Source organism: Chlamydotis macqueenii, chromosome 3 (assembly GCF_036417535.1).
Source record: "Chlamydotis macqueenii isolate bChlMac1 chromosome 3, bChlMac1.mat, whole genome shotgun sequence".
Classification (NCBI taxonomy): domain Eukaryota; kingdom Metazoa; phylum Chordata; class Aves; order Otidiformes; family Otididae; genus Chlamydotis; species Chlamydotis macqueenii.
Window position 1 is genome coordinate 96,352,200 of NC_141558.1, and position 25,615 is coordinate 96,377,814.

General features: G+C 38.4%; 1 protein-coding gene across 3 annotated transcripts in view; it reads left to right on the forward strand.

Moving 5' to 3' along the window:
- The first annotated feature begins 2,909 nt into the window (after positions 1-2,909).
- TARBP1 (tRNA guanosine 2 -O-methyltransferase TARBP1) overlaps positions 2,910-25,615 on the forward strand; it is a 38,211-nt gene continuing 15,505 nt past the window's right edge. For 2 of the 3 annotated variants that reach the window (XM_086744173.1, XM_086744176.1), the window contains exons 1-17: positions 2,910-3,791; positions 3,874-3,971; positions 4,825-4,894; positions 5,622-5,770; positions 6,964-7,016; positions 8,346-8,443; positions 9,686-9,821; positions 10,888-10,984; positions 11,760-11,849; positions 13,624-13,762; positions 15,499-15,598; positions 15,888-16,063; positions 19,290-19,387; positions 21,073-21,234; positions 22,849-23,042; positions 23,740-23,995; positions 24,074-24,262. In XM_086744173.1, the coding sequence (XP_086600299.1) occupies positions 2,930-3,791; positions 3,874-3,971; positions 4,825-4,894; positions 5,622-5,770; positions 6,964-7,016; positions 8,346-8,443; positions 9,686-9,821; positions 10,888-10,984; positions 11,760-11,849; positions 13,624-13,762; positions 15,499-15,598; positions 15,888-16,063; positions 19,290-19,387; positions 21,073-21,234; positions 22,849-23,042; positions 23,740-23,995; positions 24,074-24,262 (2,967 nt within the window). In that variant the 5' untranslated portion in view covers positions 2,910-2,929. The remainder of the gene's footprint in view (positions 3,792-3,873; positions 3,972-4,824; positions 4,895-5,621; positions 5,771-6,963; positions 7,017-8,345; positions 8,444-9,685; positions 9,822-10,887; positions 10,985-11,759; positions 11,850-13,623; positions 13,763-15,498; positions 15,599-15,887; positions 16,064-19,289; positions 19,388-21,072; positions 21,235-22,848; positions 23,043-23,739; positions 23,996-24,073; positions 24,263-25,615) is intronic. The other variant, XM_086744175.1, reaches the window with a different exon arrangement.

Genomic DNA, 25,615 nt, shown 5'->3' on the forward strand with positions numbered 1-25,615 from the left:
TTAAGTATCTGAGTTGTAAAATTAGCCCCAACTTGGTGAGTTCGTTATCATGTGCTGGAAATCCAAATAATCAGCAAAGGTGCTGTTATAAAGTTCAGATAAGAATCAACAACGATATTTGCTTCTCATCTCTGTCCTGTTACTGTCCCTTAGGCTCAGTAACAGTATTAAATGGCCCAGAGAGACTCTGGTTAAGGGAGAGGAGTGGGTAGTAGGCCCTACATCTGTTAGAGGGGGTTGATAAGCATTTTGTGGCCCACAGTTAGTAGTGGTCTGTGAAGAGGACATGTCCAGACTGACCACTTATTTCAGCACTGTCTGCAGTTGTGGTGGATTGGTTTTGACGTTTCAGGTAATTCGTCTTAGTAATAGGTTTCTAAAACAGAATAATCTGATTGAGGGACAATATCTCATATGGCAGAAAAAAAAGCAAGCAGCTGCAGGCTGTCCTCTCCAAAAAAAAAAAAAAAAACAAACCCAAACTATTTAAACCTTTGATCTAGGCCATATGCTGAGGTTGGAGGGGACCCGGATAGGTCAGGGAATACAGAATATTTTCTAAACAGGTGTGCAGAGTATACGAGAGATTGGCAGATGTGGAGTGCTCTGGGTGCTGAGGCTGGTGCAGTAGGCCTAGGCCGAAAGCGCTTTGGAAGCCTCGAGGTGGCTGCAGCTGGCAGGCTGGTGGCCTGCAAGCAGGGCTGACTTGGGAAGAAGGCAGGGAAGGACTGGGATGAGCTCAAAAAGTGGAGAAAACAGAACAAGACACGGTCTTTGGTGAGGCAGGGGTATGTGTTGGAAGTGTAGAGCTGGAAAGGACAAATTTGGGTTCTCAGCATAAGGACACTTAATGGGTATGGCAAAAGGGTGTGAATGCTGTGGTTCTTGCCATTTGCAAATTACAAAATGCTGCTTCTTGCTCCTTTTATCTATCTCAACTCCATAACCATCTTTCTAGGTTTTGGTTTGTTTTTTTTTCTGTCGTCTTTCTGCATCACATTCCACTCAGAAGCTCCCCAGCCTAATCTCCTGAGGGCTTAATTTCTCACCCACTTCTTGTCTGAGAGGACGATCTGCAGTGGAACAGTTCAAATTGTAAATGCTGATGTTTAGCTTGATGTAATAAGACTTTCGATTTGACACCCCACTGTGATAAAAATAAAGGCAAAGCAGAATTCAGACAATAATGGAGAAACAGCACAGCACGTAGTATTTTATTCCATTTCGATTATTTACTTCTTGTGCTGGCCTTTAGCACTTCATTTAGTGAAGTCTTATAGGTGCCTGGAAGGGAACAGTAAGATTGTAACAAAGAAGGGCTACCCTGCTTGGCACGTTTTCAAGTGTTTATCAAAAGAAACAGCCACAAGTCATCAGACTGCGTGCTGTAAGTAAGAAATGGAAGAATTACTAAAGACATCAGAGCAAATGGAAAAACAACAAAAAAACCACATTATTGCATAAAAGAGATTTCAACTGTGAACACCTTAACACACATTATACTCATTCCTCCTCTGAAAAAATGTTTTTCTGCATGTGAAACAAAGAAGTAGGTTTTACTTTACAGTTAAGTAAGTGCATCAGTTTGAGCTGTTCTCTTGAGCTTTTTCTAGATTCTGTATTTTATATGTAACTGAACACAGGCTGAGTGGTAAGGCATACAGAAACCGTGTTAGCTAGAGGGTTTAAAATAATTCCTTTCAGCCTTCTTTTTATACACTATATCACATATATAGTCACACTATAAGTCTACTTCTAATAAGAAGTTTCAGCCATTTCGCAATCAGTAGGCCCTCAAAGATAAGAAATTTATTTAAAAGCTTGGGGGAAATGGATAGCCAGGAAAAGGAGAGACTGTACTGATATGGTTTGGAGAAAAAGACTGAGTGGGAGCTCACAATGAAAAATTTCAGTCTTTCTTCTTCATTAGATGCCTTAGCAACTACGGCTTAGCCAAGGAACCTCCCACACCTGTTAGCAACCGTGTTGTGTCTATGCTGCTGTGCAGGGAACCTGCTGCCCATTGCTTCTGCAGGAACAGGAGGTTCCAGGTTTGCCTTTTCCTACTATCACACCTTTCAGGAGAGCGGTGCGCAACCATTTTTGGTGTGCCAATCTCTAGGGTTTTTTTCCGTGGGAATTGTAATCTTGTATAGCGAATTCATAGTTACTGGAAATCTGCTGGCTTTTCCTGGCTACACTTTGGCTGCGCTGGTAGGTTAAACTGCTCGGGAGCTGCTCTCTAGCCGCAGCGCCAGTCGGCTTGATGGTTGTAACAAGCCAACAGCACCGGAGCCAGCGCCCAGGAATGCCTCCTGCTTTTTCAGGCAGACACAGGGCATTCAGGCAGACTTCTGGGATGCTGTGATGGCAACGTAGGCTGCTTTCAACAACGTGTATCGGCATAAATGGTAACGAGCAGCACGGCAAATGGGAAACTGAGCATTCTGTGTATTACTGCTGGCTGACCTTGCCTTGCAATGTGCCTGAAGGACAAAGAGAGTTTCTAAGAGACACAATGTAGAACTTCACCCCCTCACGCACGGCTGTAACACCTGAGATATCTCTCTGAGGCCTTCCTGTGCTCAGCCTGTGAGAAGACAGAAGAGGACCGGGCTTCCCTTAGCAGCCCAGACTGGAAACACTCACACGGGCACACACGGCTGTGCGCGGCCAGGCCTGCGTGGGGCACATGGCGCCACACCACCTCAGAAACCACAGCCTTCCAGGCGCCTTCTCCCCAGCCCTTCCTCGACGCCCACAAACCTCGCCCAGCTTCGTCTACCACCGACCCACGGGATGCTGCCCTCCCTTCACCCGCCGCGCTTCCCGCCTCCCGCCGCCCCTCAGCGCCGCTACGGGCCGGGCCCCGCCCACCCCCGTTTGCGCAGGCGCGGCGCTGCCCGGCCCGCTCGCCCGCCGCGGCAGGATGGAGGTGGTGCTGGCTGACGCGCTGCTGTCCCGCGGCGGGGACCCCTGCGCGCTGCTGCGGGCCGTCAGCACGCCGCTCTCCGCCGAGCGGGCGGAGGCGCTACGCCTCCTGCTCCAGCGCCTGGCCGCGGGCGGGCCGCCGCCGGCGGGCGAGGCGGAGGCGCTGCGGCGGGCCGCCTGGGAGGTGGCGCTGGAGCGGTGCCGGCCGCTGCTGCGCGGAGGAGAGGCGGCGGCGGCGGGGTGCGGGGAGCGGCTGCGGCTGGCGCGGGCGGTGCGGGGGGCGCTGCGCCACTGCGTGCAGCTGTGCGGGGCGCCGCTGGCGGCGCAGCTGGCCCGCGACGCCCTGGCCGAACTGGCGGCGGTGGGCGGCGGGGCGGGCGCGGAGGCGGCGGTGGAGGCGCTGGCGGCGGCGGCGCCGCGGCTGGAGGAGCCGGCGCTGGTGGGGCGGTGCGTGGCGGCGGCGCTGGCGCTGGTGCGGGAGGAAGGCGAGGGAGAGGAGGCGGCGGCGACGGCGGCTTTGGTGGCCGGGCGGCTGCTGCCGGCGCTGGGCGGCAACGAGGCGGCCCTGCGGGGGGTCTGGGACGGGCTGCTGGGCGCCGGGGGGCCGCCGCGGGCCGGGCGGGCGCTGCTGGCGTTGAGCGCCCTGGCCGACGCGCTGCTGCCGCGGGGGCCGCCGGGGTCGGGGTCGGGGTCGGGGCTGGACGCGCGGCTGTGCCCGCGGTTCTGGCGGGTGGTGCAGGAGGGCCTGACGGAGCGGGACGGGCTGTGCCGAAAGCGGGCCCGCTACCTGCTGAAGCGAGCCCTGGACCTCAGCGGCGCGCAGGGTGCCGAGCTGCGCTGCCCCCCGGACGGCGGAGACGGTACGGCGGGGCCGGGGGTGGGGGGGAAAGAGGGGGAGCGGGGGTGCGGGCCCAGCAGCAACCTCTCCTTTTTCTGCTGTAGAGTCGAGCCTGTTTTGGTGGTCCGCGAAGAAGAATGAGAAACTCCTGCAGTTTTGGGAAACTTACCTTTTGATAATGGAAACTCTGGAAGGAAACCAGGTGGGAGCACCGTATGATCTGTGCTCGTCCAAGCTGTGTGCGGTACCTTTCTTCTGGGTCACTGGGTAAAATATTTACAGTTTGGTGACTGAGGGTGCCTAAGAAAGCATTAACAGGAATATTTTGATTTTGAATTTTAAATACTTAAAACACACGTGTAATTCGTTTGGAATAAATTCAGAACTCGCCTCGTCTTTGGAGTAATTCTCGTTAAAGCAGAGGGTTGAACTGAGAAAGAGAACCCTGGCTTGCAGTTTATTGCAAGACCACGTGTAACTTGTTTCTTGGTGAAAATCAAGCTGTTGTGACCTAGTAACCTCCTGCCAGTAGAGGTGACTGTATCTGTATAGAAAAGCACTTGCACCCTTGGATGAAAATTATTGAGTTTGATGCAGCATGCAGGGTGCTTGGCAGAAAGATTCCTGTTGACTCGAGGCTTCTGTAATTGCATGGTATTATGTGGTAGTTGTGTGACTACTTCTTTGTAGTTATTTTATTTGTACATAATTGTCCTGTAACTGAGAGAAATAGTATTTACCAAAATATTTAATTTTAGAGATTTGTGCTGTTTTATTATACTTTTGATTAATGGGATGGTTGGTTATGAGGAAGTATTCTTATGATACAGTAGCACAGAAGTATCAGTTTTTCTTCAATGCTAACCTAGGATTGAGTGTTACATACCAAGTGCCAGGGTCAGTTCCACAGGCATTGCTGGTTTATTTAAACACAGTTATATTGTTAATTACTACATTAATGCTGTTGATAGTAAAATCTTGCCCATGACTAAGTGCCAGTTCTTAAGTTCGAGATATAAATTGACTACTTGTATTATATCTGATTTGTGTTTCAGATCCATGTCATAAAGCCAGTATTGCCAAAACTGAACAGTTTATATGAGCATGCCGTATCAGGGGAAAAAGGTAAGACACAAGTTTTCTAACACATCCTCTAAATAGTACGTCGTTAAGTCACACTTTTTGCTTTACAATTTTAGTAGCAGATTTTTATTATGTTTTGTTTCTCAGATTAGCTGTTTTCTGGGTGTCTATTCCGGTTTTTGTGGGTCTGCTATATGCATAGGTTGCTTGGCGAACGTGCACAGGCAGTGCCACTCAGCTCTGTGTTGCAACAAGAAGACATCCTAGCATATGCTTATTACTTGCTGTGTTACCATGAAATATTTTTTTCTGGCAGCAAACCCAACTAAATGGTCCTTTTACTCTATCTTTTGCTTTACCTAAGCTAATGTGAAAATAAAACAAAGCCAGAGATTCTTGGTGAGTCATGTGAGCCAAGTTACCTGCGCAACTCCCTCACTAGAAGTGAGGAGAGAAGAAATAAGTGCTGAGACAGCATAGTGAAGGATGTAATGTCACCTTGTATAGGGCAAAACAGAACACATCTCATTAGCTAGTTCAAGATGTTAGAAGTTAAAGTTTAGAGATTTGGAAAGTGGGAAGACTGTTAATGTGGAAGTGTTGCAGGTGAATACAATGTTGAGATGAGGAGAGTTTCAGGAACAAGGACATGGTTTTTGCATTTGTTAGTCATTTTAATTTGTCCAAAATGTCAGTATATTGTGTGTTAGTATGTTAATGTGTCACTGTAATTTCTGTGTCAGTTTAGAAAAATTTGCTTTTGTGGCAGGTTGTTGGTTGTTTCACCCATCATGGCACATGTGCATCTATAAACGAATGTTTGAGAGTGAGAATAAAACACTGACAAAGGAAGGTGTTCTTCATTTTCTGGAGCTTTATGAAACAAAGCATCTTCCAAATCCACTTGATTTTTCGGAGGTAAGGGCATTACTGTTACTTGCCAGAACAAACAGATGTTTTAATTTGTCATATGTCTTAATGCTAGTTGCCTCAGTAGTGTTGGAATTAGACGTGTTCTGTAAAAATACCATCTTATTTAGCTGTGCAAGTGATAGCAATATTTGTAAGTAACGTCAAATATATAGTTACTTGGAAAATGTTCTGGCTAGAGGGGAATGCATTTTTGGGTGTCGTGATTCATTCCTATTATTTCAAACTAATGCTCTCTAATTAAAATTGGCTCCCAATTTATTGAAATTTCTTACCAGAAGTGAAATTCTCAGAGGGATGATTGATGCTTCAGACTTTCAGAGCCCCCTGAACCTTTCCAACATTATTCATTAACGTTAATTGATAAACTGGTCAACAGACTTCAAGTCTGTGCATAGTACCTCCTATTCAAGGATGAATTTTGAAGATCCATTGCTAGATAATCTTGTGAGAAGGTGAATGTTTCTGTGGCATAATCAGTATATTACTGTATCCCACTAAAAAACACACTTTAAAATATTCCGTATGTGGGAAGAAATATTTTTTTAAAGTTTTTTTTTTTTTTTGTTAGTATCCTCAACCGGCCTACACCTTAGTAAGGAATGATCTATATTATAGTATTATTTCTTCCTTCTCTTCTTCGCAGAAGGACCGTTGGCCTCAGAGGTTAACATTTCTAATTTATACAAATTAGGTCAGCCTCTTGATGACTAACTTGAAATCCAGTCAATCTTAAAACACATCCTAAATCTTTCTACTTGTCTTGGCCCCTAGTCTTTCTTTTATTTCCTGTTTAAATATCTCTTCTCCATCTGTTTTCCAATAGGATTTCTTATTTCCCTGCACCTTTCACAATGCTTTGTGAAATGTACCTAGTGAAAAAATGGCTTTGCTTGTTTATTCTCTTGCTCCCCCTTCTCTTTAGTTTCCTCCACTTTTTGCTCCTACTAGTTACTACTAGCAAGAGTGTTCTGTATTTTCTGTCTGTCTGTCGTAGATCAGCCCCGATTGGGACCAACTTCTAGCAGTTTCCTACAGAAGCTACCACCTTAGGCCCCCCCTCACTAAACAAAACCACAACACTGTCCTTTTAAAGTCTGGTGAAATAAGTCTAATTAGCCTCTATGTAACAGTGCCTTGCAAGTGTACATTTAGCCGTTGTTCTTGTTTCTTTTTATCAGTTCATTATTGGGCCGTTAATGGATGCCCTCTCAGAAAGTTCCCTCTATAGCAGGTAAGCCGCTGGTTACTTGTTTGTTTATTTAATAAATATATTGATTATTAGAAATGTATTCTAATAGTACTGGTTTGAGTATGTGAGTAAGGTCTTGGATAAAGGAAAACACATTAATAAACAAATGGTGTTTCTGAACTCCCTGACAGGTAAAAGAGTTTTTCAGGTAAGGTGGGTGGCTATGAGTAAGATGTGAGGCTGAGAGCATTGAGAATGGGGAATAAAGTGCTGAATGCACTTCATGCACACAGCGTTATGCCAGATGCAATGACTTGGGTGATTCGGCTAGCAGTCTGAACTGGTTCAGAATGATTTTGGAAAAAAATTTCACTGTTGCTTATTAAACTGCTGATCAGTTTGGATTGGGGGATTCTGGATAAAGTGTAGTCAAAATAGGTTGCTTTATCTAAACATGACAGGACAAATGTAATCTTGGTTAGGCATTTCTCATCTCAGTTTGGCTGCAGTATGCTTTCCATGGGCAAGTCAGAAGTTGAAGCAAGTGCTGACTCTTTCGGTGTGTATGTGAGAGCTGTGCTGGACTGATGCTTCAGAAATCTTCGCTATTAGTATCTGTGTTTCTGGTGAAAGTGTTGGGATATGTAGAGGAGGATGCATGTCTGTGTATACCAAGGATAAACAGAATTGTTGTGGTTAATGTTGGCCTGTATGAGAGAGAACTGTGCTAATCCTTGATAGCCAGGATTCTGAGACTCCTGATACGACACAGGTTGTCTCTGTTGGTCTCAAGGAGCGTTTCTTGCCTCTTTACTTAAAACCTTCTGTGCTGGTCAGTAGTTTTGTTTATACTAACTTTATAATCTTGCTCCCTAGCACACTTGGGTAGGTAATTTGTCTTCACTGTTCTCCAGCTCAGACTGGTTGCATCTCTGCTGTGTACCACTGATCGCATCCCGTGGGCCTTGGCGGCTCGCTCCCAGAGGCCCATGTCATTCTGTGGGTGCAGACGTGGAGTTGAACTGGCAGTGCCTTTTCTTACTGTGGGCTCAATTTAAGATACTCTCAGGTCTGAGTAACTTGATTTGAGGCTGCGCTTGAATGCCAGAGTGTTCTGCTTCCATGTCCATGTAGGTGGCCAGGGAGAGTCATGCTGTTGTGACCATCCCCATCCTCTATATGTTTGCTGGGTGCTGCTGGAATACTGGGATAAGTGGAGGATGCAAGCTGATGCACTCCATCTCTGTGGTCTGTTGGAGCAATCCCTGCAGTGAATTAACCACTGAACTGCACTTTGTTTTTGTGTAGGGGCAATCCTACTTGTAGCTGTTAACATGCCGGTTGTGTATTTGATGTTTTAAAACCCAACAGGACACCAGGGCAGTTAACTGGAGCCTGTCCTCCTTTGGGAATGAGGCTACAGAAGTTTTTGGCTACTTATGTCATGCTTCTTCCAGAGGAAGAAAAAGGTATGTTTCAATTTTTTTTAAATAAAGAAATCAAATAAAAAACATGGACCCATTTTCTAGATCTTGTGTAAACATTTACCACTATTTTCCTACATTACTTGAAAGAAAAAAAATGAGTAGTTCTTCTTGTGGCACTGGAGTTTCCAGAGAAGAGAGAGGTCTTCAGAGGCTTTGAGGGATGCTGCAGGATTAAGCTGCAAAATTGTTTTAGGGGCAAACTGAAGCAGACTTACTTTTTTAATTAAAAAAAACCCAAACTCTTAAGTTCTGAAGGTGAACAGTGTTTGCAGATTCTTTTTTCTTTGTCAGTGTAGATAATACTGTGCTGAGCAAAATCTTGAGAATTATTATTTATTTATTTGTTTTGAGGTTTTGGTGGGAGTTTTTGGTTTGGGTTTGTTCAGGTTTTCTTGGTTTTGTGTTTTTGGTTTTTTTTTTAACCTATTTGCCATACTTTTTTAGTCACAACCTGTGTAGTTAGAGATTCCAAAGGGACAGTCCAAGTCTGAAGCTGAGTAAGAATTCTTTTATTGTGAGGTTGGATGGAGGAAGATTTCTGAGACTGTTCCAAATTTTGGTGTTAGTGTAGGCTGAAAAGAAGGAGCAATCTTTGACAGACCAGAATTTACTATCTAGTATAATTGAGTTAAATAAGGATAGAACCAGCTCTGTTCAATATCCTGTATCTACAGGTACATGTTCTGGTAGGAAACACCTTACATGTTTGTAATGCCATATATCCCCTATTTCTCTGCCCTGTCCCAAGGCATATGTTTTTATCACAAAATGGAGGGTGTGTGATTAGCAACCCTGAGATTGGGTGACCTGCTTTTACAAATTGTAGCTGTGGTGTTTTGTTGAGGCTTACTTTGGCCATGCCAGCATCCATTAAACTGGTTGAATTGCTGTGTACTTTGGTCTGCCACCACACAGACTGAGTAGCAGCTTAAAAAAGGCATTGTCTAGTACTCCAAACAGTCAGAGTTAAAATTCTGTTGTTGAATGTGATGATTAGTGCAGATCACCAAAGCAAAAAATGGGTTTATTTCGGGTTAGCTCCTTATCATAATATCTTACTGACAGACTTCTTCGGAACATGCTTTTTTTTGAAGTAATTCGGAAATTATTCTATTGTCTTTCAATTAATTTTCAGAAATAATCATAACACTCTCCTGGCATTTAAATGCATTGGAGAGCAAGAAATCACTCTGGATTGTTTGTTTTGTTTACTTTTATTTTAAGGTAGTTTCCTGTTAAAGTTTGTTCAGAAGATGACAAGTAGACATTGGTGTGCTGTTCCCATTTTGTTTCTTTCTATGGCCCTGGCATATATCCCTGCCTGTAAAGTACTAGGCACTGAAGGACTTCATGCTTTAAGGTAAAGTGTACGCTGCATTGTGTTCTTACAGACTTTCTTACAGCACTTTCTTAAAGAAATGTGCTGAACATCTGGAGAGCCAGGATTTAACTTGTTTGTTATTTCTGGGAAGATGTGATGGCTATGCATGGGAATGGAGGGTTCTGTCTCCGTTATGTCTAATTCACAGAGGAAAGCAATTTAAGAACCAATGTGTTTATATCGCTGTGTGACTTAAAAAATGATTGTTTTGCACTTCAGTTCTTTGTCATCGCTTCTTTTTTGGCATCATTATTCCCTAGTCTTCCATACTTCCTAACTGATATATGTCAAACTTCTTCCTTTTCTTCTAATTACGTTAAAACCTTATTTAGTGGCAGTTGAGGCTGTATCATGGGACAGCCCATGGAACTGAAAGACTTGTAAATAAAAGGCTACGTAAAAGTTCTTGACACGTATATTGTCCTTGATTGCACTGATGTTTCCTAGATGTCTGCTTTCACTTCCTAGAGCCACTAAAAATCTGTAGTTATTCCAGTTTCATCAAATTTGAGCTTTGAAATAAAATCTTACTGGTGATTGAAGAAATATTGGATGAAAATAGTTTACAGAAAAAAAGAAGTCAGACACACCTCTGCTGATAACAGATCATTGAAGGTTTCTTTCAATTTTGTGCTAGAGTGAGAATTTGGTGGCAAACATATTTTATTACTATATTTGTTACAGATAGAAATGCAAATATTAAATTATCAGTTTGAACTGATGTGATCATGGGGATTGTTCCTTTAGTTTTGGTTTTGGTTTGGGGTTTTTTTTTTTTGTGCTCCCCCTCCCATGCTACTTTTTTGTCTTGTCAGGTGTATACTTAGTGAAGTTTTAATATCAGGTTTTGAAAGTGTATATAGCAGTAGTCTTGGTTCTGGATTGTATGCTGTTTGATCAGGTAGCAATTGTGTTATACTTAGATTGTATTTAACAAACATATTCTACTAATATATTGAAAATTGTTAATAATTAGCAAATATATGAAAACACTTAAACTTCCCAAGTGTGTATTTTCTACAGTGCATCTTTTTCCTCTTTCCAGAGATGTCCTCCAGTGTACTATGATTACACATCAGATTTTGTTGCGTGGAGCTGCTCAGTGCTATCTTCTTCAAACAGCTATGCATTTGACAGATGTGGTGAGTTTGTGTTTGGTGGTTTTTTTGTTTTTTTTTTTTTTCCTTCATGGTGTAATAGAAATACACTAACACTTTTACAGGTAACTGTAACTGTAAACTGATAAGTACAACATGGAACAACTGATTTTGCTGGATATGCAGTTTTTTTAGTGACTACTTAAAAAGAATTGTACTACATAAGTATGGATATGCTTCTGTTAACTTTGGTTTTCATAAGATGTATTTTTTTCATTATCTTTTATTAGTTGGTATTTTCTTGAAGGGTTTTCATGCAGTAGTTATGGAATAGTATCCTACTATGATATCCGCTGTATAAACTCAGCTCTTAACAGATAGAAACTAAATGGACTTGTCTTAATGTTGAAATAGTAAGACTTTAATTATTCAGTAGTCTAAGTATTTGTGTTTTGGTTGTCTTAAAACATACTTGCTTTCTAGATGAGTAGACTATCTTCCATGTTCTGTGTTATGGCTATAAACTTGTCTGAGCAGAATTTTACTCATTTAAAAGGTGTTATCAGTGAATAGCACTATTTTTCTAGTAATTTATTAATTTTCAGATACACTTTAATACTTGGGAAAATAAAATTGTCTTCCTTGGTAATGATAAATTGGTCCAAAAAATGCAAAAAATTAGTCTGTCATGGAAAGGAAAAATTCAATATATTTTTTCTGAAACTTTTGCCAAATGACAGCAAACTTCTTGAGTGGTTATATAGATGTTACCTGTTTTGTATTATGTTGGCAACTATTGTGTCTTGATTAACTTCTTCAGGAGAAAGTGTCCCTCCCAGAAATTTCAAGCTTTCTTCTGTCCCTTAGACAAGAGGAGTCCCTAAGGAGAGATACTATGTTATGGATGGAGGTGAGAAAGGAAGCTGGTTTTATGTTCCTCAAGCATTTAATACCTATGCAAAAACATGGTTTATTATTGCTGATTTAATGTTTAAATAACTATCTAGTTTTTCATTGGTACATTTTGGAATTTCTGGATGTGTAGTCCCAATGGATTTATGTTTCACTTGAAAATTGTGATTTTTTTTTTTTTTTTTTAAATCTCATTTATTTATTTATTTATTTTTAATTCTGTAGATGAGTTAATGTTAACCCTAAACAAATTATTCAACAGATTTAAAGTGGAAGAATTCTAACTGGTTGAAGGTAAGGTGGGCAGGGAGAAAAATAGAACTTTTTCTTTCTTCATGGAGAAGTTGTCAATTCTGCCAAAGAAAATGCTCTTTCTTGAGCCAGAGGTTTTTTGAACTCTTTCAGAGCCTGTATTCATGGAGTTCTCTGGAGTTCCTCTCAGTATTGCAGCTGTTGGGTGTAACCGTATTGAAATGCAAATCAGAATTAGATCTTACTCAGACTTTTCATCCCTGAATACTGGTCCTTTAAGAGACTACTTCTGTGTGTTCATCACCATCCTAGTCTTCTGCATCCTTTGCCAAGATTATAGGAACTAAAATCACTATTGTTAAACCTGTACTAGTATCTGTAATCTCTCCCATCGGGGATCCATGCTCACTTCTCTAGATTGTTGCTATCTTCATGGAGAGAGTGTGAAGCAGGGCATCTTTGGAATCCACAGAGCCATGACTCGGGCTTCTTTCTCTACTTTTATTAAGGATACCAGGTGGATGTAACATCCTCAGCTGAAGCTGCTCTTGCTCATTGGATTCTACAGGCAGTTATTTCTGTATATTTTATGTATTCTCTTTGTGGCTACTTCCTTCTCATTTCCTGTCAACTACCTGTTGTAAAATTTTATTTAATGGAAGAGAACTCTATTTTGTAAGTTTACTATCTCTTTAGAGAGAATAGTCTGCGAGTATGGTGCATGTTTCTCCTTCTTTTAGTTCTGAAATTACTGTCCAAGATAATGTGGATCCTGAGGCTTTCTAAATGGGCCAGTATATGGACTGAAAAATGGTGTAAGAGGTGCCTCTGATTTGCATGTTATTTGGATGAACCCTGCACTGGTAGGAATAACAGGGTAATATCAAAGGGAAAAATGTGCCTACCGTGTAGAGTGAGACTGTAAATTTTAAATATCCAGAGGGTGTATGTTTTATGTCCTTGCAAGATGAAAAATGCTATGAAAAAGCATCAGAAGAAATAATTTTATATTTAGGACATACTGGAGACAACTCAATATGTAGCCATAACTTTGGTTAGTTGTACAGCAATATAACGATAAGGGTTTGTTTTTTTTTTTTTTTTGCATAGTGTCCTCTGGTTATGCATGTTGCGCTTTGCAGCTTATTCTGTTGATTTTTGGCATAAAAGTTGAAAAAAATTCTTGCTAGATAGCACTGGGCTGTGGAAAGTCCTTTTGAAATAAAGCAATTTTTACTAGTCTTCCTTATTTTTAAGAGCTGGGGTTTTTCTTATATTGATACCAATAATCTTTTTTTTTTTTTTGGGTATTCTGAATTACTCTCTGGAAGAACATTTTTCAGTGTTAGAGTGGAATAGTCTGCTAAGCCTCAAGGTAGATACAGTTAATGTCCTTCATGGTGTGATTTTGTTGATGTTACAGCTCATATTTAACAGTGCTTTAGTGTACTGGTATGTTAGGAATGTCAGTACGGAGCTGGCAGGTATGCTTAGGTGGTAACGTACTGGTTTTAATTTAGCTTTGCAGGTGGTTGCAAGCAAATGACGGATGCTTCAGAAAGTCTATAACCTCTGATTTTGAACATGAAGAGACGTCATCGTTATGTCAATATGTACGCAGTCTTGTGAGGGAGTACCTTAAGACACCGGCATCTGAAAGTAAGTTAAATGCTTATTAATATAAAAAGATTTTGAAGAGAATTTAAACAAAAACATTACAAAAATCTCTTGGATTTTAGAAAAGCTGTTTGTTTATTTATATTATACCTGTTCAAATTTACCTAGTTTGTGATATTAATGATTCTTAAGTTTGAATTTATTTTTTAATTCCAGTTTTCCTTCATAAAATATAGTCCTGAAGTATTAATTGAAAGTTAAGCCTTAATATTCAGGTTTAATTCTGCACTGATGCTTGTCCATTAGATTTCTTCTGTTACTTTTCCGGTGACGTGTGAAAATGCTGGAGTATGGGGGCAGAGGAAAGCAGAAGGGAATGTGGATAGATACCGATTGTGTAGCCTTTCTCAGCAGAGCTTTGCAAAAAGACGCAGTGTATTTATGGAGAGAGATGCTGTAGAGCTACACAGCTTGGCAGCTCATTACACGTCTTCCTGCATAACGATGTTATTTTGATCTTGGGCTGCTTGCAGCAAATGAGTTGCCACACATTATAACAAAGGAAGGTATTTTTGTATGCTGTATATGCAGGGAGATAAATTCTGAAGGGACTTTATTCACTGCCACATTTTAAGTTATTGTAACTTTTTACTTTAGAATTTTCTTTCAGATACGTTGAAAGGAATGACAAATTGATTTTTTTTCAATACTTTAACTTTTGTATCGTACTCGCTTATCTGCTACTTAAGTACTTGTAAAATATTATGTAGTTTTATAATGTCAAAAGTCAAAACTTAACACTTTTAAAGTGTTATACCTATAGGAGATATGAAAGCTAGGCCAGAATTTACTAATGATATGTAGGTTCAGAAGGTTCCTGCAGCCTGGGAAACTTTACTTGATTGTCTTTTGGTTAGAAAAGTTGCAAGCAAATTTTGTCTATTGATATTCCAAGGTACTCCTTCCTGAAGTTTTTTTTTTTTTTTTTTTAGTCCTTGGTTTATATTATCTGTAATTCCAAGGCAAACATCTGTGTTTCACTTCTAAAAAGTGATGTTTGTAATTTCCTGGTTTGGTATGAATCTTATCTTGTAAGTAGCTGTGCAGAGGAGAAAAAAGAAAAAAAAAATCAGCCATATCCAGCTGCTTGAACTGGACCTCTAAAATGTGTTTTGCTTTCTAAATTTTCAGAGCCAAAAACATACCAGTCAAAAAACCTTAAATCCACCTTATGTACTACTATTTAAGAAACAATTTTATAAGTATGATGATGTAGTGCTGCATCAAAGATCCATGAAAATAGAAACTTCTGTTAGTTTTGTTTGTTTGTTTGTTTCCTTTTGACAGAATAGTTTTAGTTTTTTGTATAACTTTTAGCTGGTCAAAATTACAGGTGATGTTTCTGATGAAATGTAGGAGAGTTATGTTCTTGGTTAACTCTATTTGAGTATGCTAATATATTTTTAAAAGCAATAGAAAAATCTGTTGGGAACTACTGTGTAATATATGCTACTGTATAATATAACACATTGCCTAAAATTGATTTCAGCATAGAGGCCAATGTGATTAGCCTCTTTCAGGCGTAAAGGAAAAGCCATTATGTTGGAGTTTAGTTTATATCTAGGTAAAAGAATGCAAAAAATTAGTAGTAATATCCCTGTTAACATTAATTGTTGTTATGCTATTAATTTATTTTAATAAGTTATAAAAACAAATGTTTTAAAAATTAACATGAAGTTATTTTATAAATATTGTGGAAACCTTAAAATATCTTTAAGCAGGAGAAAATTGCTTTATGCCTGACTGGTTTGAAGCTAAGCTTGTCGCAACAATGATTTTGTTGGCTGCGGATGTGGAGCAAATGAGGAATAAATACAGGTAAGTATGAAATATTTTACATTTCTCTCTTTTTCAACCCCCTTTTTCCTGAAGGATCCAGTAGAAGCCTGATCAAGTCAGGAAGCTGTCCATTTTCTCTGTAGACTTTTGGTCAGCCTGATCATTCCTTAGACCTTCTCCAGCTGTTGCTGCAAACATACTGGGTAACGTTTCTAAAGATACTTCAGTGACTTGGAAACATGTGTCCTATTTATTTCCGTAAGTGACTTCAGCACTTAAGGCAGATACTCAGAAGAAGACTTTCTTTTTAATTTTTGTTTTTGTGTAGTGGAAAAAGCAACATAGAATGGATTGAACTAGAGGCTTTCTTGAACCCTCTTCTGGATGTCTTGATGAAACTTGGCAGTAATGCTTACATACCAACACTGAAAACAGATAAAAGCCTACAGCTTCTCTTGAAGTTATTGCAGACCCGTTCGTTAAAATGTTCCAATACGCAAGATGGTTAGTGATATCTTCAGTATACTGTGTCTTATATTAATTATAGTCTAACTAAAACTAAGGTACTTACTGTTTTAAGGCTATATTGTCAAATTAATCCTAGTCTAGAAGTGGTAAATGTAAAAGTTGTCAATCTGGCATATCTGTTATAAAATTGAGCCGTGGGTCCAATCCTACAGGAGCTCTTCTGAAGGTGTCCCAAGGGCTGGGAATTGAGAACTTGGAAGGCTTCTGAGAAAGCAATTGTTATCCATTAGGATTAGCTTAGCAGTTAGTTAAAATTTGGAGAGTGTGACCTTATTGCAAATATTTATAGGCCTATTCTTTGCCAATATATGGATTCCATAAATCATTTAGATACTTCAGAAAGAAGTTAGCACAGAAACCCAACCGAACCTGCTTAGTTGCCACAGTTTCAGCCAGAGCCTTCCCTGAGTCCGTAAAGTGGTTCTGCTAGACATACTGTTTTCTGACTTGACTGGTAGATCATTTTGTCTTGACTAACGCTGTTTAGACTGCAAAAGACAGGATGCCTCTGATTATTTCACAGTATTAGGCGTTATTTCAGTAGACATGCTTAACTGACTAGCTTTAATTTGACCTTGGTTAGAAGCAAGGAGGTTAAGAGGTGTACCCCACTTAGGCACAAGCCTACTGATCTGATTGTCTGGGAGTTTTTACCTCTCACAGACTGAGCACTTGAATTTCTAGATCTTTTAGGAAAGTCTGAACAAAAGCTATGGAGCCTTTACTACTGTTTTTGTTAGAACTTGGTCAGTGTGTAACAGGAACAGACCTGTATTTTTTTTCCTGAGAGCAAATAAAAAACTGCAATATTATTTTCATGAATTAGGATACTGAACTGGAACAAGAGGTATTTTGGCATTTGATTTCTGCTTCCCTTGGTTATTTTTCAGTATTTTTATAACATGGAATACAAGAGGAGTTTTGAAGCAGAGGCCACAGATCTAGGCTCTTATATGAAAAAAAAATACTTCAGGTTCTGCATCCATGTCTTATAAAGATGTCTAAACGCAGCCCTGAAGTAGATGCTTACCCTCGTTTTTAAAAATGCTTTTAAAAATGCATTCACCTGCCCTTTTGAATTTTAGCTGTTTGACTGAAATATTGAACACTAGTTATGCAGGCTGTTGAAGTTCATACTGTGTGGGATGATCTGACTACTGAATTGGATTCCTTCAGATGAAACTAAACTGGAAGATGTGCCCCAGCTGCCCGTGTGCATTCAGTCTACAGCACAAGGCTAGAACAAATCCAATGCAGAACTCTGCAAAACAAATCTGAGTGCATGCTAGATTTTCAGTATCAAGAATTTAACTCTGTAAATAATTTCCTTGTGTGCCTTATTTCCTTATGTGCTTGCTAATGTAGATGTACTTGATTGCTCCTGCTTTGGGAATTTTGATGCCTGACCTAGCATGTTAAGTTCTGCTAACAGAGTTCTTAAGGTATGGCATGGCTGAGCATCACAGTGTCTCTGTCCTTTCGAACGCCCCCGTGGGTACTCCAGTACAGCTCATTGTCAGTAGTCTTTCAACAGGCTTTCAGAATTGGACTTGCAATATTATATCTTTTTGTGTTAGGTTAAACAAGGATTGCCTTTCTTTTCTTACATTATTTCTTACAGTGTTTTCACTCTTCTTCCTCCTGCACGGGACAGCCAAGTAATAAGTCTTGTTTCCGCAGCTGTGAATCGACTGTGTTGAGGGATGGGAAGAGTAATGCTGTAAAATACAGAAGTTTTGTTTCAGTATTGATTTAAATAAAAGGTGAAAAGTCCTGTCTGTCAAATGGAAAATGATAAGATGGGAGGGAAGAAGAAAGGAATTTAAGCTTGTAAAACAAAAATAAGAACAATTGGGAAGTGTTTTATTTTAGAATGCTTTAATGGGGATAGACATGTCTGAAATGCATGCTGAAATCAGCAGCGTTTTTCTACGGGTCTTGCTGTCTGTACTGTTGTTAGACTTGACTATTTTAAACAGTAAGTTTTTGCTAATTATTTTTTGACAGTGTTACAGAGCCAGTGGTAGTGAATTGGATTTTATGTCCAATATATTTCTCTGAAGAACTTCGGAATTTTAATTGCAGAATATGTTTTAGTGATTTGAGACTTACAATGAAATATGATAATAATCTGAGATAGTTAAACTGTTCTAAACAAATTAAGCATTAGAGATGCAGTCCAATGAGGCATTTTAACAGAGAACACTGAAAATCAGTACAACAGAGATTGTGAACTTTATATTTCTAACTTTTAAAGGTCTTCCATTTCATAATAATTTCACTACTTGAAGTGTAGCTCAGGGCCAACTACAGAAAAAAAAACCCACCAGATAAAACATCTGGGTAACTCTTCTAAATACTGAAACTAATGCCTGATATTTTTTGAATGAGATGGTCATACAGGGTATTTTAACTCAATTTTCATATCAGTATGTTATTTCTTTGGCTTTCAGCTTAGCCCTTGCCCTTGAAGCACAGCTTTAAGTGTGTTAGTGGTTAAGCATCTTTTACCGGAGTGACCTACCTCCCTTGTGTAATGCTTTTGTGGAATTCTTTTGTGGAATGCTATGCACCTGTGGGATACTTTGTAGCCTAGTCTTCTATTCAGTAAAGTATTGCATTTTGTGTTACAACTTTGCAGTTTTGTTTACAATGTTAAGCCAGTTTACAATGTTTCAGCTTAACTGAAATCTTGTAAGGTTACTCTATATCCAAGGCTGAATTATTTCTAAACAGTAAAAAAACCCCAACCAAACTCCAGTTTTTACCTCCTACATATTTTAAATGGATAATTGCAGTTTTCTCACATACAATTAATTGCTGGATGTGGAAACTTTTGTTCTTTAATAAAGAGTAAGTTTATCAATAATCTGTTTGTGCAGAGGATTGGGAATAGAATGAAAGGATGCATTGGAAAAGTATGCTTTGGTCTTCTGGTTTTGTGTGGTTTTTCATTCAGTAATTAATGATAAATCTCAGGAAAGAATATCATCAGCTTTGATTCTTTCAGCCCTATGGCTTACATTGCTAATGAGTACAGAGCTGTTGTAAGGTATTCAAGTTATTTGAATCAAACTTAACCAAAGTTATACTTATTACTGTATAACTTTGACTCTAACTTAATTAAATCTGCAAGATATAAGATATTTCTTAAGGAAATTGTATTTATGTTAATACACTTATTTTCTTTCTGTTCACACAGATCAGGTATTGTTTTTTATCTGGAAATCTCTAATAACACCTGTGGAGAGTATTCTTGAATTTATTCTCCGACGGCTTACTACAAATGAGTTAAGCACTGTAAGTAATTATTATGAGACCTACTTTAGTATAATTTTGTTTGTTAATTTGATTTACCAGTGTTCCTGATTTTCATATCAAATCTTTAAACATCTAGAAAGTCAATTTGCGTAGCAGCACTTCTGTTAACTTTTTTGAATGGGCACAGTAAGAATACAGAAAAAAAATTTAAAAAAGGTGTTTTGCTAAGTAGTGTTTAGTGTCCCTAGAGTCTGACTTCTTTTAAAAATACTATGTTGAATGTATCAAAGAAATGCACAGGATGTTTCTGGATGGAGAAGGAGGAATTAGGATGTGATGTCGATGAGGAGAATGATGTTATTTTTGGAAGAAAATAGATTTGACAAAGAAGGATTGGTGGAAGTTAAAAAGGAGGCTCATTCTCAAAACCTCAATGAAGTGCGAAGTAGGCACTTTGAAAGTGAGGTAAAAATAGATTAGTACTTTCAAGAGAAGGATATGGAGTAAGAGAAAATGAAAAGTTCTAAGATCTTCACAGTTCTTTTAATTGTGACATTTAATTTTGTCACCCTTAATTTTATATCATAAAAGGCAGAAAACCAAAATAGAGATTTAAAGAGAGGACATCAGTTTAAAAATTGTTAATTTAGTAGACTGTATTTCGATAGACTATTGGGAAGAAAGGAGAAGATCAGAAAGGTTGGAAAGGAAGAGACGACAGTAATGAGAAGATGGACACAATGTAAAGTGGCATTTTTAGAGTTGTTTAGTGAAGGGTGAGTTTAGAAAAGAAAACCAGTTTAGGCTTCATGGAGAAAGTTATATGGACAAGTGTGCAGAAATAATAACGAAAAGAAGTCAGATTTGCTTCTTGTGTTTCGGAGAGTGAAAAAAGTGTGTAAGTTGGAGGGGAAAGGAAAGCGTATCTTTCCGCAAGGGTGGGAACTTGGAGAAGAGCATGGGGCACTGGGGTACTTTCTCAGAAACAGTGTAGAAAGTACAAATTGAAGGCGAAATGAAAAGAAAGAAAGAAAGAAAATTAATCCAGTAGACAGTCTCCAGAACATGAGGGTGATGGAAGACTAATGTGAAAAGTGATCCTGCATCAAAGCAAAAATTAGAGTTGAATTGGGAGAATGGCATATGAAGGTAAGTGAAAATTCAGATGTATTTCCTTTCAAAACTAAAGAAGGAAAAGTTCTTTCCTCATGCAGTTCCTTGAGTGCATGGCGTTATACAAAGGTGGTGTTTACAATAGGTGGAGAAAAGTTGCAAGTGCAACAGGAGAATAAAAAGCCATAAAACAAGCAAGATGTAGCCATGAGATAAAATGTAGTGTGGAAGAAGTGCAAGGCACACTGAGTGTGTACAGGGTGCAGTGCTGTGCTGTGATCTGATAACTGAGTTGGCTTTGAACACTGCTCCTCATACTCAGGCTGGCTCACGTGTTTTTCCTTTGGGCCCAGGAAGGAAAGTTAAGGAAACTTACCAATTAAGAGAAGTGGAGATTTCTTTCAGAATTATGCACTGTCTTATGCACTAAGGCATACTCCAGAACCCTGGATTAGATTAAAAAAATAATTAAAAAAAAGGCCTCTCCAGTTGTTCAACTGCAGACTGCTGTTGTTTTCCTTCTGCTATCATTGTTACTATTAGTTTTCTTTCTTTTCAGTTTAAGTTTCCTCCCCTTAATGACTCAGTTTACCTTGTTTCCTTATTTTTAGGTTGGTGATCTGGATCGTTGTGATCTATACTTAACTTTAATTCCAGAGTTACTGAATTTGTGCTTGCAAGTCAGCTGGAAGAAAGTACCATCTATCAAGAATTTCATTTTGTCCCTGACAAATGCATCTATTCGTAATCTTCAGGAGAGAAAATGTGAAGAGGTAATCTAACAGTTTTTTTACAACAGTAAATATTAATATAAAATAAACCAGTAAATAATTAAATATTTTTTAATTCTTATATAATATTAAAAAAATAATTATGTAAACATACTAGTAAACAATGTACAAATAATGTACAAATATTTATATAATAAACATATATTTATATTAAAATATATAATATATAATACAGAATAATAAAAAGTTTGTGTGAATATGTATGCATGTATATATTCTCTAACACCTATTTTTAGTTGGCAGTGTAGTGTTAATGTAAAATATTTGTGGCTAAGATTTTTAGTACTTTTGTTTTCTTATATTACATTTTTTAGAAATCTATATAGCTAAAGTAAATCTTTAGCTGTAATAATGGACTGTGTGTACTCAAAAGCTTTTTCCTGAAATATGAACCAGTCTTACTAAGGAAGTTATTGTTAAACAAAAATGCCTTTTGTATTAATGATCTGTTGAATTTCCAAGCTGGAACATACAGAGGAAAAAAAATTCTAGAACCCAGCATTGTTTTTGCTTTTTCATATAGTTATGTTGATTGTCCCATAGTTGTATATATTAGGCTGAAATAGACATATTTTCAGAGGTAAAGAAATATTAGTAACTTATATAAAAGAAGGGGATTGAAATTAAAGTTTGGGCAGTATAGTCTTTGGTATTTTCTGGATTGAATTATTGATCAATAACAGTTAATAACACATTTAAAAGATTGCATGTATTTGATTTGGTAGATTTACTTTTCTAAGGAAACAAAGAGCGAGACTTTTTTTTTTTTTTTTTTTTGCCCTTTGGTTATGTGAATTACGTACTTATTCCAGCAATTTTGAAGTAAACATTTAATGGTTCAAACTTAGTGTTCACTGGGGGCCTCTACTGCCTTCTTTTGAATTCAGTGGAATTATATTGTCACGATGATTTCTTCACGTGCACATACAGTACATCTTCTGTTTAAGAAGAAAAAAATAAAATGCTGAGTAATTACAGATGAGAAAAATCTTTTCTGTGCTCTAGACAGCTGAAAGTAACTTGAAAATATTTAAATAACATTGATCTTTTAATACTATTAGGGATCTATATGCTTATTGACTTTTTTATTGAGACTTCTTATTTCATGCCTCTGAATATGTGTTTGTCACACAAAATACTTATAATAGGTCTTGTGACCTTTTAGCCTCTTGGAGCAGTTAGCGTGTGGTATTCTGAATTTCAGCTTTATTGTTGCATGCATTTCTGACAACATGCACCTGCTTTTTTTTTTTTTTTTTTTATTGCTCTCCAGCAATGTGTATAAACTCCTACCTGGCCAGATAGAAGTGTTCCATTATAGTCAAGCTAGGTGCCTGCACTTAATGAATAAGTGACTGTCATTTGCAAGATGTATTCTTTTTTCAATGCTTGCAACTTGTGATTGATTGCACTGACACAGCCAAGCAAAGCTGTGTTAAGCATAGGCAAAGAAAAGAAGAAGTAGGAGGATGCTGAGTTGCCATCTTATGATGTCTGAGGTGATACAAATAGGAGGATTATAAAATGTATCAGAATTTGTATCATATTAGAAGTCGTCGATGCGTGTTTGCTCATGTATGATTTGATTTTAATTAGGAGCTGAAGCTTAAAGAACAAATTAGAAAAGTAGTTAGCATGGCTTCACTTACAGCAGTTTGTGAGATAATGGATCGGAAACCTGAAGTGCACCTTGAATCTCTGTCTTCTGTGGATGCTCTGAAGAGATGTATTTCCTTTTCCCAATTCAATGATGTATTAAAGAAGCCATCTTATACTGAAGAAAAAAGTAGGTATGTCCGTGCTATAGCTTCAGTAATTCTCCAGAATAAATTTCATTAGCATGGAGCAATGATTAAGATGCTGGCTTTTCCTGTTCTTATCTTTGATAACTTTTGCCAAGAGAAAAATGAAGAATTCTGAACACAAACTGTTAATTCAGTTGCTCTTTTGTTTTACTACTCAGGTTTTGTAACATTAAAGCAGCCATAATTGATCAGACCAAAGGTTCTTTTGCTCATTCCTCTAGTGCTATGAAGCCTAGCTTCACAGCTAGCTTTGAACGTTTTTTATCCTTATGCTAGCTTAAATATATATGCACTGCATAAAGCCATACCATGTGTGCAAGCCGCTTTAAATGGAAACTATTTACTGTTGGGGAAGGGAAGCCCAGAGCAAGCCTGATGGCCAAAAACCAAATACCTGGTTAACAAAAAAGACAGCCAGCATACAGTGATGTTTCTACTGAATAATCTCCCAGATGTTTATGACTAATGAGACTGCCTGAGCCCAGAACTGATTCTTCTGTGTTTGAAAAACTTTATTTGTAGATTTCTCTTCAGTGAACTTGTTCAGTCTCCCCTTGAATGTGTGTAAATTTTAGTGTCTTGAAGTATAGTGAGTTTGTGCAGTTAAGCTGTTCCTGGTGGAGTAGGAATGTGCAGGCTAAATAAATACAATATATATTTAAGAATAGTATTCTCCTTACAGTTTATGCGAAGAAACAACGTCTCAAGGATGGGGGAAAATTGTTGCACGCTATGTTTGTGACCAGTGGATTTGCCTTCGTTTCATTTTAACTTCATTTCCAACACTGGCTCAGGACAATGAAGAAGCTTCAGAAATGTCATTATCTACAGTTGAAAGGTCAAGAAAAATTCTGGAGTCTGCATTAGAAGCTCTAACTATTCTTCCTTCAGACCAAGTTTTACCTGTCTTCAACTGCATGAAAGTTGTTGTTCCCAAGGTAAACTGCACAATATTACTAGTTCTGGGGGTGGTTTTTTGTCAAATGTAACAATTCTTTCTTCTCTTTGTTTTTCAGCTTCTGGACTCAGCAGAGCCTCTCTGCATAGAAGCATTTGATTTGGCTTGGAAAATTATATCTTCTTTGAGCAACACACAGCTAATATTTTGGTCCAATCTAAAAGCTTTTGTTCAGTTTGTCTTTGATACTGAAGTTCTAGCTGTTGCTGCAAGTGCAAAGGGTCAAGCATATGCCAAAATAAAAGAGGTCAGTTTAAGAATTCTTTTTTGGGAAGTTAACATAAATTTTATCTGGATCTAAAAATGTATTTTACTTTTTACTTTTCCTTCAACTATTTTAATGAATTTTTCATTTTCAAAAAGGTGCTACTGTGACAGTGTTAAGACAAAAGATCTGGGAATTAGATTGAGGATAAACAAGTATATTGTTTCTTCTTGTAACAGAAAAAAAATGAAAAGTACTGTTTCTTTTGATTTTCAGACTGTTCAGTATCTTTCGCATTCAGTAAATTGGTGTTTTGGTCTTTATTTTAGTTTTACATTATGCACTTCCTCCTGAATATTTTGTTCAGGATTTGCCACCCGAACTGCCACAAACTATTAGTATTCTGGAAAAATTAGACTTTTTTCTAATAGTCTAGTCTTTATGAAAAGACTTTCTTAAATGGCAAGTTAGGACCGTTTGAAACTTTAATAGAGAAGCCAACTTTAACTGCTTCTTTAGACTTTTTTTTTTTTTTTTTTTTTTCTCTCTGAGGGTCTAAGTGTATAAAAAAAAATCATAGTCAGCTTAGTTCAATGTAATACTGCATGGCAGAACTGCCTCCATACTTAAGAAGATACAAAATTAATTAATTTTTTTTTTAAAAAAAGAAATGTATGCAGCTTCCTGTACTCCAAAAGTTCTTGCCTATGTCATAGTGTTCTTTTTTCATTTTGCGTTACTATAACTGTATTCAGTGCTGGGATGTTGGTTCATCTTGGCTTTATACACTGGAAAGTTGTTTACTATATCTTTTCTAAATAATATTTTTTGGATTTTTTGCTTTCCTCCCCTCCTCTGAGCATCAATTAAGTGTTTGTGCAGAACAGTCCACAAGACTTTTACCAGAGCAGTAATACACTATAAGTTAGTTACCAGTATATGTGTTTGCTTAGACTTATGGTCTCATGCACTGCTTTGCAGTTAGCATAGAAGTCACAGTAGGAGGGGTTGCAGCTTTGCTTTGAAATCACCATATGTAGCTCTGTCCTGGTGTCACACGTGACAGTAAATAATAGCAAATGTCTCAGCTTTATTTTCAGCCTAGACACTCCAAAATGATTTTTAATAAAATATAGAAATATGGACGCTTCCGATCTATTTAAAATTGCTGTGATATCTCCATATTAGCCTTAAGTATCTGAAAATATAGTCCCATTTATTTTCTCTTTGTTCTTTTTGAAAACTTGCCTTAAATGAGCGTTACTGTCATCTGTTTTAAATGGTAGATAACATTTCGCATTTGTAGTCATAATGTGGGTCCAAGCCAAAATGAGATACATATGCAAAGATGGTAAAATAGCGAATAGGTCAGCTTTTTCTTGATGAATATCTGTA